This window comes from Strix aluco, chromosome 31, assembly GCF_031877795.1.
Source record: "Strix aluco isolate bStrAlu1 chromosome 31, bStrAlu1.hap1, whole genome shotgun sequence".
NCBI lineage: Eukaryota > Metazoa > Chordata > Aves > Strigiformes > Strigidae > Strix > Strix aluco.
In genome coordinates this window covers 259,057-272,456 of record NC_133961.1, presented here as the reverse complement: position 1 = coordinate 272,456, position 13,400 = coordinate 259,057, and the positions used below count along the sequence as shown (strand labels likewise).

The 13,400-nt window shown below is 38.7% G+C and overlaps 1 protein-coding gene across 2 annotated transcripts in view; it reads right to left on the bottom strand.

Moving 5' to 3' along the window:
• Window positions 1-13,400, bottom strand: part of PDHX (pyruvate dehydrogenase complex component X) — a 67,518-nt gene that overhangs the window by 51,900 nt on the left and 2,218 nt on the right. For both annotated transcript variants that reach the window (XM_074809819.1, XM_074809820.1), the window contains exons 2-3: window positions 5,260-5,343; window positions 1,630-1,730 (exon numbers count right to left, since the gene is read on the bottom strand). In XM_074809819.1, the coding sequence (XP_074665920.1) occupies window positions 1,630-1,730; window positions 5,260-5,343 (185 nt within the window). The remainder of the gene's footprint in view (window positions 1-1,629; window positions 1,731-5,259; window positions 5,344-13,400) is intronic.

Here is a 13,400-nt window from a genome sequence, read left to right as displayed (position 1 = left end):
ACAGAAAGAATACAAGCTACATTAATAGCCCTGGAATAACCAAACCTGACATACTGTGTACCAAGACAGCCAAAGTGTCTGTTAAACGCTCTAGGAGTTAAGACAAAATAACAGGATTAATACTCATTTTAACACGTCTGCCACCAAAAAAAGCTAAGCTGCACAGTGGTTCAAGTAGATTTCTTCAGTATTCTACGGTTCGAACATTACTAAGTGTTTCATAACTTTTCTTGGAGACACCAGCTCCTAGGTAGGATGTTTAAGTGTGGTAAGATGCTCTTTATATATCAGTATAAGCATTAAATGTGAGAAATACTATGCTGCAGAACCTTGTTTCCCCATTTAGCTGCCTATAACTAGATTTTCTACAATTTTAACTGAACAAGTTGTTTCATCTTAACCAAACTGCTAATACATTGCAAATTCATATTTAAGATTATCCATGTTTATCTACCCAATTTTTAAAAGGGAAAAAGAAATGATACCAGTGTTCTTGTTGGAAGTGTTTTTAGAAAAAAGTGGTGAACACTGAAAGGGAGGGAAAAACCTTTCCCCTTCCTTATACATAATTAATAACAACTCTCATTCCCCACCCTAAAGATAAGAAAGTCTAAAATACATTTCCCATTATACATATTCAGCGGACAAGAAAAATCTTGTCTTCCGTAATTTTTAAGCATCAAATGTGAGCTTTCAGAAAATGTCATTTTTACGCAGAAGCAGCAACAGAAGGCCTCAGAATTACAGCCCCACCCTTCTAATTTCTGGTAAGAATTAACATCAGGTCATCTTGAAATAGCAAACAATTTTCAAAAACATTAGAAAAGAGGAGAAGAAAGGAAAAGATACAGAATTTGACTTGTCTTTTTAGAATACAGTAAGTAAAGAACAGCACAGGACTTGCACGCAGACCTTAAGCAATGCAGGGTTAGAACTAAGTCCTTCATCCTCATCTCTGTAGTCCAGTTGTTATTGCTTCCATCTTGGTACAGAACAGGATTTAAAGCCAAACATAAACAAGGAACCCAAACAAACTGAGCATTCTCTCTGTTATACATGCACATACAAACAAATACTCCAAAATGATGCTCAGAGATGATGCTTCCTCCCAGTTCTCATTCTTTATATTAAGCCTAATCAATCTAATTTTAAGCATACAGGAAATTAATAATTCTAAGAACTGTCCTCTGGGTCAGCCCATTTTGTATGATGTTCCATCTTCAACGGCCAGCACAAGATATTCTAGCACGGAGATCACATTTCCTGGGTAAAGTACAATCCAAAATTCCATATTTCAACTAATTGATTGTAACTTGTTTTTCTATAACTCAGAGTTAAGAAATGTCACAAACTGCAATATTTCATGGACATAATTCATAAGGCACAAAACATACAAAACAACATAATTCAACCAGGTGAACAGAAAATCCATTAAACATATACAGAATCATGTACCATGTACCAGTAGTCGGGTACACAGAGAAATTATTTCTCACTAGGAATGCAAATGAGTGCATTATTCTGAAACCTGAGCAGAAGGAAATTTAGCTATCTAAACTAGTTTTGAGGCAATATGCTAAACGACAGCCTGAAGTTACATCATCCTACGCAGAAAGGCAGAATCCCTACCAGTATTTTAGCCAATATGCCATCATCACTTGATTCCATGGTAATCACCGCTTTGTCCGTTTCGATTTCACACAACGCATCTCCAGCATTCACTGTTTCACCTGCAAAATACAACAGAACTTCAGAATACTTAGCCTAAACTTCCTTTCAGATCTATTTAACCATGCAATAACTAGAGCATAAACAGTTTATAACAGAAGTCAAAATGCCAAGCTCTATACCGGTGTTAAAATTCCATTGGATCATTAATTCAAGCAGCCCATATATCAGATCATTAGACAACTACTTCATAGATGTTAAGAAATCAAATTGTTGGGCAAATTCTGTAACCAACAGCGACAAAATAGGCAAGCAGAAAGGAGCTTAACTCCGTATCTTAATTATTCTCTTCTCCCAACCTGCAATCAGACTATAAGCATTCTGCACCATTAGAAAGCTCAGCCCTAAGCAACCTACGGCAGGAACTCCAACAGGGCAAGCTCGCCAAAGCAAGTATCTCCATCCACGTGTTTGTCATATTGACATATCTCTTAACTCGTGTACGTGAGGCTCTTCACAGAAAGCTAAGGATTCCCTCGCACAGGGAAGGAAAGAGGAAAAGTCTTCAGAGAACTGGGCAAACCACTTTTCCTCTACTTTTCATTTTCCTTTCACTGCTGCAGCCAAGAACTGGTCATAAGTCTGGAAGGCAATTGATTAAATGCCATTTTAAGAAGAATATTTCATAGCAGCATTCAAAAATCTCATGTGTTTCAGTATCAAAGTGCAGCAGAAAGGATCATAGTTATTTTCATTAGATTGCAAAATTTGTGAGAGCTCCTAATCAATGCCCACTTTGATGTCAACCAGCTTTCCCAATAGACAGGATTGGAAAGAACACTTTTACAGAGCATATCTCTCTCTTACGCTCAACAGAAGTTGCCTGAATGGCAACTCTCCTAGAGTTCATTTCATAATGCTCCTGAAAAATCTTGGGTAGCATTTGTTTGGGTTTTTTTAAATGATTAAGTTCTTATAGCTAGGCTGAATGATTAGGACCTCTACTGAAGCTGAGTTTCCCTCTAGGAGATCAGATCCAGTTGGCATTCAACAGCCTACAGCGTTCTGTTCAATCACTGACAGACAAGTATCCAAATCACAAGACACAAACTGCATTCCTTGATGAACTCTTTGCAAATCAAATCAAAGCTGACTGAGCACAGAGACTGAAGTCCCTGGAGGCAATGTCTCAGAAGGCGGCAGAGTTACACCGCACAAAGAAATTGCTAGTACTGTTGCCTATTCTGTTTCCTGCCCACAATAAGAAAAGGATTTTGGTCTCCTGGGCTGTCAATCTATCATCTTTCATCAACGTTACATTCATACATAATAAGTACAAGTTTTTAGAAACAGAGTTTTATTTTTACGAGAACAACTTTATTAGCCGCAGGAATCAGTATGACACTGAATTAACAATGAGACAGAAATAGTAAAGCTGTCAGTTAAATTCAGCATTTCTCCTTCTGCAGTGCTGAAGTCATCCATTCATCCTGTGAAACCATAAAATCAAAACATTTGATATTTACACAAAGAGCAGAAAAATTATCAAAAGAGTATTCTACTGACCCCTGCTGGTCATACAGTGGGAAAAACATCTCAAATGCAATCATCAGCTTTCTTCTTTCAATTGCTTTAAAAATATTTATTTTCTTGGATATGAGATTATCAAACATTTATATTCAGCAATACCACTACATTTAGATGGCCAACTCATTGGAGGATTATGTAGTTATGAGCATTCCTTGCAGACAGAAAGAGTATAAGCATTAAATCACTTTGCTTTTTTCTTCAAAATTTATCTTCACTTTTCTTAATGTTGTCATTATGTTTATTTTCCAGACTGTCAAAGGAAAAAAAATACTCATAGGAACTAATTATGGTCTCAGATGTACGAAATAACACAATATACTGTATTGTTTTGATTGTTTCTAAATAGAAAGTAGAGCAATAAAAATCCTAAAATAGTTTTCTCTCAAAGTCCAACCATCAATTAAGATTTGATTTTAATTTAATTAGAAGAGGTGTGGAGCTTTTTTTTCCTTCAGTGTTGGGGTGGAAGAGTAGTGGAAAGATTGAAAAAAAACGTTGTATAGCTGTTGTGTCCTAAGACCTTTTTCTGAGGAAAACTCATTCATTTGTGTTGTGGAGCAAACTGGAATATACTTCAACTCCTAGCATGCTCTCTTCTTTGTTTTCTCTAGCTATTTTGAATGCCATATTTATTGTAAAACATACTACTGTTGATTTTTAATGTCTTACAGTTATTGACAACCAATGACTAGAAAAAGGACTTTGGATCATTCCTTTCTGCATAATCTTGGACTTGATACTTCACTAACTGAAGCTTCAAGCACACTGGTGCAATTTACTTTTTACAGACATGGATTGTCACATTGTTCCGAGAAAATTCTGCAGAAATTCTTACTAAAAGTATTACAAGCAAAAGGTCATGTCCACTACTAGAGCAACAAGCTGCCTTCCGGCCACCTCTCAAAACATATTCAAAATGTATAAAAGCAAAGTGTTCCAGTAACAATGATGGAGGTTGGTAAGCCAAAGGAAAAGGCTTATCTAGGCAGAATAGACAACACACACGTTTAGCTCACCATATTGTGTCTGTCAAAAATAATATGCTTTAAGAATTTTCTTTTCTCCAAATGTGTTAATCTCTTCAGGAAATTTAAAAATGTCTGAGAACAAGATATACTCCTACAATCACCTAGAACTCTGCAATGCATCCTATACCAGTGGACAACTGCTACAAAACTACAGTCAAAATCCAGTTTTAATATCAAATTGGAGAGGGGAAATGGTAGGAGGAGAGTGGAGAAAGGTGTCCTGACAGAACAGGGACTGCCCATTCTTCTGCAGATCATTTTGCATTTACATACAACCTATGTGAAAACAAAGCATACATTCAAACTATTTATCTAGCTGCTCCAACATATTTTAACAGAAGCACATTTCAGTTGTCAGAGAACCTAAGATAACCAAGGTTGTTATTTTTAGAGGAATAGTTTTGCATTTTTAGAGGAATAGTTTGGGCTTTTGTTTGGGTTGTGGGTTGGTGGTTTGTTTTTTTCGAAAGAGACTTCCCCATTTGGAATTTGGGTTATGAAAGTAATTTAAATTTTTCTATCAGTTTTAATTGTAGACTATAATTTAGATATTAAAAAAGCCCTGAATACCAACTATAAAAATGCCGTATCTTTCATGTTATTTCATGATGCAGTGAAGTAATGAAACAGAGACCCTCCCCAAAGTCAAAGGCTCTCAAGGCTTCCAAAGTTGCTGATTAGCACAACAACACTGGGAATTAAAAACAACACACACACTCACACCCTGGAAGAGCCTTATGGAAATTTTTCAAAAATATGATCAATGCAACCTTTTGGAAGACAACTAAAGGAAAAATGTTTCCAGAACCAACAATTTCAAAGCAGGTATTGTCCAAGAAGACAACATCCATATACCAAACATTTTGCTTCAAAATATTAAGGTACAACCAGAAAGAATGATCTTATTCTTACAGGATAGATTTATATAACTGAAGAATTACAACAAATGTGGCCATAGAAAATGCTATCTTACCTTCCTTTTTTAACCATTTTACAATGTTTCCTTCTTCCATTGTAGGAGAAAGTGCGGGCATGAGCACTTTAATGCCAGGCGTACCTGTAAAACAAGCACATGATTATCTAGACTAAACACTTTTTCAGTATAATTATTTCCGCAGTTAACTGCTTAACACAAACTGTCTGAAAGACAGTTGAACAAAAGGTTCACTATGATGCTCTTTTTTTAAGCTTACATACCAACATGCACTCCAAAGAGCACCAAGAAAAACAAGGCACTAAGTATAGAATCTATGTTTCACAGAGAACAAGGGCCAACTTGAGTATGAAGTCATAAATAATACAAAGTATTATGCAAATTAAACTCTGTCTTAAGTAAAAATATTATCTAGAAACGTTGGATATGATTAAAACAACTTTAGATACTCATGCTGCTTCATCTTTCAGTCAATTTTTAATAGAAACTTTCTTCACAACCAAGTCTTATTGCATTATTAAAAATACACAAACTTGTAGTTCAAGTGCCCCTCAGTTCAGCCTGACCTACTGAACAATCCTACAGTGGATGCAAGTGAAACAGGGTTATATAACTTTTGTCCAAAAGAAATGTAGACAGAAAAAAAAAAAAAAATCTACAGTTTGTTTAGAGCTCCAACTACACACAAGCTGTCATGTGTAGAATGAAAAAGCAGCTATAAAATAGGAACAGACATTAGAAAAAAAATCAGTAGCTAGCATGAAGCTGTGATTATTTTTTTTTATTCACCCCTCACCCCCAAAATGCCATAAATTTCAAAGTTGACCCAGCTAATACCCCCTGCCTCTTGTGTATCAGGGGAGTATGTATTAAACCAAACCACATTTCCATTTTGGGGGGCTTTCCACTCATGGCCCTGCATCTGTTTAGTTCTGCCCCTGCCAAGGTCTCTTTGAGCAAAACCTTGGTTAAAATGCTGTGCCCCAGTCTTCCATTGACTCCAGGACAGAAGTGAATGAGATAAATCTCAAAGACTTCTCCTCTCATTTCCTGCTTGCTTGGCAGGAAAGGAAGTCTGAACATAAGATTTGTCAGATAGAAGCAAGCCCAGAGGAGAGAACACACACACAGACACATGCATGCACACACATCTCCCTCCTCAAGAGGCCAAAACTGCTGCAATCACAAGAAATTGGGGGAGAGGTATTGATATGTTCCCTGCTGATGAACCATGACTTACTACAGAGGATAGCATAACTCCACTCACAAAATCCTCTTCCTAGTTATGCAGAAAAATTTCCTCACAAAATTTTTCTTCCTAGTTACGCAGTACGTCAGCAGTATGGTTCTGAATGCATGACCAGAGCACCAGCCAGGCAGGCATCCTCTCTTCTGTCTCAGACTACTTATCCAACCTCAGGCTTCTAGTCATGGGCATGCAAGTGTGAGGACAGAGTGGGGAGTAACTGTGCAGAACAAATCTAGCCAATTGTTAGGATCCTTTCTGACCCTTAACCAAAGGCGCGATGGTTGTAACTTGAATATGACCTCTGTCTTAATGCTGAACTGCAATATTCAGAGCACACCAAGGCAAAGCATGTAATCCCATTCCCCCAAAGTTCAAACATGAAAAAAAAGAAATGGGCATTCAGAGTCCTGAATTTCTAAACCAGAAGTTTTGTTGGTCTTAGGATGTAGTGTTTGTGGTGGATTTTGCTATGTCCTTCCCTCCTCCTCTTTGCCACAGGCTGTGGATTTTTTTCCAGATGACAGATTAAAGCTTATCTTTTAAATTAATAAAGCCCCCCTGATCCTAGTACTCCGGACACTTATGATCCACCTCTTTCACTGATAACCTTTTCCAATCCTTATTTATCCTTTCTGCTAGGAAACTATCTACTTCACAGACTGACATTGCCTAATTTCCAGTTTCAGTAATTGGATCTTATGTCTCTGTTAAAAAGCTTGAAAGATTTCTTATTACAGAGATCCTTCTAATGGGGGTCTATATACAGAGACCAGATAAATTCTTAGCCTTTTCTTTCCTTTCACAAGCCAAATAAAAAGATCTGAAAAGTCCAATGTATTTAAGCAACCCAACACCACGACCTCTCTTGGCCCTGCAACACCACCTACTAGACACAGCTAGCTAGCAGACGGCTTCAGCCTCCCACTGACTGCTTTGTAAACCCCGACAGAGGGAGAAGCGTCACTGCGCAGCAGCAAGCTGTGTGCCATGTAACCGGGCTTCTTCGAGGACAGGGCTCATGATACAGCACATTCCTGGGCTTCGCAGCACACTACACCTCTTGTCATTTGATCCAGTAGTAGTATTCTGACATACAGCTGCTATCTCTCTGAACTTACAAGGATAGTTATGAGGCCAAATAAATATATTTTTAGATAACAGTTTGTAAGAGTTTTCCAGTACTTGACTGATTTTTGAGGCTCTTTCTCAAACAATTATATCTGAATCTATATTCAGTTAGAGAAGGAAATAGTCACATAGAAAGTACATTGCAAGAAGCAATTCTGCTTCATATTCCCTTTTCTCTAATACCCAGCATTAAGGCTTACTATTGTTCCACAGGAAACACCACCACACTCCTTCCAGTTGCTGATTTGCTCAGAGTAAGCTTAAACAGCTTTAAAAAAAATAAAAAATAATCCTTTCTTTTTTCCCTCTCATTATCTGGAAGAAAAAGGACAATGAAAAAAACTAGAAGAATTTTGAGCTGAAAAGCATGTGTCACCTACAGTGAGAATGCTTCTCATCCTTACAACTACCATGGTTACAATCTCAGAGACAATGAAGACAAAAGTGAAACTTTAACTAATACACAATGATTTAAGGGAATTAAAAGTGTCCACCCATGTTCTGTAATTCATTAATGTTGATACATCCAATAAATCCAACCTTGTCTTTCTCGTTGCTACAGGATTATGAAAGAATAAAACACTACACTTGTAAAAGAACGTAGGTATTGAACCATAAATATTTCAGAGGTTAGGTAGAGTTAAAAACATTACATAGTTTTTCCATTATTTCCATTTCCATTATTATTTAATGTCTCTTCCTGTACCTCTCTGGAGTGGATGGACCTCAAGGTCCATCTGGGGGAGCAAAGTCCCTCCCACTGCAAGAGAAGATCAGGTTTGTGACCTCCTGAGGAACCTGAACATACATAAGCCTATGGGACCTGACGAGGTGCATCCCAGAGTCCTGGGGAAATTGGCTGATGTAGTTGCCAAACCACTCTCCACGATATTTGAAGAGTCATGGCAGTCAGGTGAACGCCCTGCTGACTGGAAAAATGGAAACGCTGCACCCATTTTTCAAAAGGGTAGAAAGGAGGACCCTGGGAACTAGCGACCTGTCAGCCTCACCTCTGTGCCTGAGAAGATCATGGGTCAGATCCTCCTAGAAGCTGTGCTGAGGCACATGGAGCACAGGGAGGTGATTCGAGACAGCCAGCACGGCTTCACCAAGGGCAAGTCCTGCCTGACCAACCCAGTGGCCTATGATGGAGTGACTACATCAGTGGACAAGGGAAAAGCGACAGATGTCGTCTATCTGGACTTTTGAAAGGCCTTTGACATGGTCCCCCTCAACATCCTTCTCTCCAAATGGGAGAGAGATGGGTCTGATGGGTGGAGTATTTGTGAATAAGGAATTGGCTGGATGGTCACATCCAGGGAGTAGTGGTCAACAGCTCCATCTCCAGATGGAGGTTGGTGATGAGTGGTGTCCCTCAGGGGTCTGTACTGGGACCAGGACTGTTTAATACCTTCAGCAGTGACACAGACAGTGGGATTGAGGCACCCTCAGCAAGTTTGCAGATGACACCAAGCTGAGTGGTGTGGTTGACACACCTGAGGGATGGGATGTGCCATCCAGAGGGACCTGGACAGGCTGGAGAGGTGGGCCCATGCAAACCTCATGGAGTTCAACAAGGCCAAGTGCATGGTCCTGCACATGGGTCAGGGCAATTCCATGCACAAACACAGGATGAGGGATGAGTGGATTGAGAGCAGCCTGCAAAGGACTTAGGAATAGTAGTAGATGGAAAACTGACTGTGAGCCAGCAATGTGCGCTCTCAGCCCAGAAAGCCACCCGTGTGCTGGGCTGCATCCAGAGCAGTGTGGGCAGCAGGTCGAGGGAGGGGATTCTCTCCCTCTGCTCCACTCTCGTGAGACCCCCCCTGCAGTGCTGGGTCCAGCTCCAGAGTTCTCAGCACAGGAAAGACATGGCCCTGCTGGGCCAGGTCCAGAGGAGGCCACAAAAATAACCAGAGGAATGGAACATCTTCCCTGTGAGGACAGGCTGAGAGAGGTGGAGTTTAGTCTGGGGAAGGGAAAGCTCCGGGGAGATGTTACTGCAGCCTTTCAATACTTAAAAAGGGCTTATAAGGAAGATGGGGACAAACTTTTTAGCAATAGGACAAGGGGTAATGGTTTTAAAGTACAATAGGGTAGATTCAGACTAGATAAGGAATACTTTTTTTTATTTTTTTTTTTTTTTATTATGAGAGTGGTGAGACACTGGCAGAGGTTGCCCAGAGAGGTGGTAGATGTCCCATCCCTAGAAACATTCAAGGCCAGGTTGGACAGGGCTGTGAGCAGCCTGATCTAGTTGAAGATGTCCCTGCTCATTGCAGGGGAGGTTGGACTAGAAGAGCTTTAAAGTTCCCTTCTAACCCAAACCATTCTAGGATTCTATGATTTTTTTTTTTATTTCCAAATGTGAAATGGAAACATTGTTGCAAACCTCTGATAACCTTAGTAGCCATCAATGATCCTGACATTTTAAAACCCACCAAGAGCAGAAAGTGAGTTCTTTACTCCCCAAAGTCCCCAGGAGAGCAACAGAATCAGGATCACGCTCCCCAAAACACTGAACGGAGGAAATGAGCCCGGTGTACACATGGTTCATGTTCCCAGAAGACTGCATGAGGAAACACACATATCTGTCTCAGCCTTTCCAAGGTACTTAAATGCTTGTTAGTTTAATATTACTCGTTACTGTAAAGCTTAGAAACATATCCAGAAAATGTTCCTTGTAACACTGGCAATTCCCATCCAAATTACCTCCAAGGATTTTCTTTAAACAGTTTTTTCTTGCAACCTCTCATCTTGGACCAATACACAGAAAAACAAACTATGTTATTGTGTATTATTCTGTGAATGCCTATCTGTGTTCATCTACCAAATCATGTTCTGTCCATGATCATTTGTCAAATACTACAAATTAAAACATAATTTCACAACTTTCTTTACACTATACATGTTCACCCAGAAAAAATATTTACAGATAACAGCATGTAGAAAATATGTTACAGGATACAAGTAAGTGTTTTCTGTTTCATTTGTCTAACTTGACAGTCGAAAGTTGACAAAGTCAACTCTGACAATCGAAACATGATTTTGAAGTCATATCCCATAAATATCTAGGACCACCCAGAACTAGTGGAGATACTTCACTGAAAAAGTAAAAGCATTCCACATTTCTAATGAGGAAAAAAATACTTTTTAACATGGTGGTTCACATGTTTCACTTCAGCAAAGTCACTTGATCCATTTCCCAGAATATGTACGTATGCCGAAGTATGGAGCAAAACTGAGCAGCGAGTTTGTGCCACTAACATTTTCCTTTTTGTGTTATGAGCAACTACCACAAGACACGCAGTGCATTCTGGTCCTTTGATCAAGTTAGGAGAGAAGATCCAGCAGCAAGTACACGTGAAGTGTGTATAAAAAATAAACAGGGTTCAAAGCAAAATGAAGAATCCAAAAATCAAGGCACATGTCAAATCTGAAAATGAGAAACTGCCATTTTCTATATTATAGTGCCTCACTGCAAGAATGGTAAATGTCACTGAGGAACAGCATTCAAACTGACCTTACAAGGTATATGACGATGACTTTAACAGCCAATACAGTAGGCTAACAGTCTTCTCAGGCACTTAACTTGTTACTAACGGTCACACTAAAACACAACCACACCACACTGAATAAAGACACTTATCACTAGATAAAAACTTTGCCAAACCTCTATTAAGTGGGAGACCAGACAAGTACTTACAATGGTAACTAAAAAAAATTTCTTTCTTTCATCCTTCTCCAGCTTTCCACCAGGTACACAGAATATTTGACTTGCAAGGTCCCAGCAACTAGTAAAGGCTTGTTATTAGTACATAGGGAAACTTTTCTGCTCCCGGAAAAAGACCATTATATAGCTCAAATGAAAATTCTTTTTTGGAAAAAAACCTACAGTGTTCTGCTACTCCTATTTGGGAAGACATGGGGAGCTGAGGGCTACTCAGCAGCTTCAGCAGGCAAGAGAATATAAACCCTTTCCATGAGCTTACATCATCTCCATATAGCTCACTCTGCATCACAAAACAAAAGAACATCCACCTTTCCATTCTAGTCTGGTGTTTTATGCTGTAAATAGAGTATTATAACTCAAATAACCTTATTTCCCTTCTGGACACTTCAGTGTAATTCTACCCTCAAATTTGCAAGTACATCTAGAAACTGTAAGAAAAATAAAGTTTGAGAACTAGCCCTATGCTCCACTTTCTTTGAAGATGCCTAACACAAGACCTTGCAAGTTGTGGGTAACAAAGTTTACTACTACCTGGAAGGCTGCTGACATTTTACTTCAAAACATAATTACATATAAATATTATGCTATACTATGTGGTGATTTCATTCAGAAAAAGAAATATCTGGCTGTAAAATTCCGTGAATTGTCCCTGCAGACTTAAAACATATTGCAAGATGACTGCTGATGTCACAGATGTTTTCCCTTAAACTGTTCACTGGAAGTGCAACATACTGCTTAAATTACAAAATAATTTGTATATGGAAACACTTTGCTTCCCAAATGGATTCAAACAAAAAAGAATTTAACAGATACATCATAGATCTTAATTTAAAAAGAAAATACCAGTTTACTTATAGTTGCTACGTGTTAGCATTTGAAATTCTGCTGTATTCTCCCACATGGGAGTTACATACATTTTTAATCTATTTTATTGTTTGTGGTAATTATAGCTGAATGCTGATTGTTATATAGCAACTAAGGTATACGGCATAAAGCTAACATGAATTATTTAGAAAATCATTGCAAACCTCCAGTCACCTGCAGCAAGTTGTTCAGAAAAAAACCACACATAGAAACTGAATCAGCAGAGAGCTGATACGATTTATCCCTACACTGGAAAACCACGTGCAGGGGTTTGGGGTTTTTTCCCCTCTCTCCCAACTCCTCTACTCACCAGCAAAACTTAAAGTCTATTTCTAGGCTGCTTTTGCTGGCATATCAAACAAAGAAAAATATTCCTGACACTCTATAAGAAATTTGCAGACAGAGGACTTGAGAGAACTTATTAGTTTTTTTAGTGTTGTGTTATCTCAAGTAATTTTTAAATCGGGCTATCTAGGGAAGAACTTTATCTTTAGAAATAATGTTGATAACATGGAAAACCATGGCAGCAAAAAAAGTGGACAAAGTATACCAACAAATTGCTTTACTTCTATTACTTTACTTTGCACAGAACTTTTTTCCTCCTCACATATATGCAGCCTGATCTGAACTATGCAGAATTATACAACAAAATTATAATAGTTACAGCATCCATTACACTAATGTACAAGAAGATTTCAGCAGACTTGGCAATTCTGCGGCACTGATTTTTAAAACCCCATTTCTAATTACTTTCAGTTATCTGGAGGTCAGATGCAGTCAGCAAGTTCATTGAAAAACTTCCAAGAGAACACATTTATTAACATTACTCGGATGCTTTAAAGTAATTTCATAGCTACAAAATCAAAGTGCTTTTTAAACAAGAAAAGCATTTCTTCTCCCTATGCTGTATCACAAATCTAATTTTGCAAGGTGGGGCAACGATTGCATTTTGAATAGGGTCAATTCAGGGAAAAAGCCATGCCTGATTGCCTCTTGTTCCATGTTAACTTAAGTTCATGATGCAACCAAAAGGAGCTGGTCAGTCTTCTGCTCCAGTTGTTCAGGTTCACACCTTTATTCATACTGCCAGTAGTTCTAATACTCATGCAGCCGCCCAGTTACCCAGACTGGGGAATGGATTTCGCTGGAAGTCAACCTGATCACAAAACCAAAAACACTTTCAGTCAAGGTAGCTTCCTGATCTGG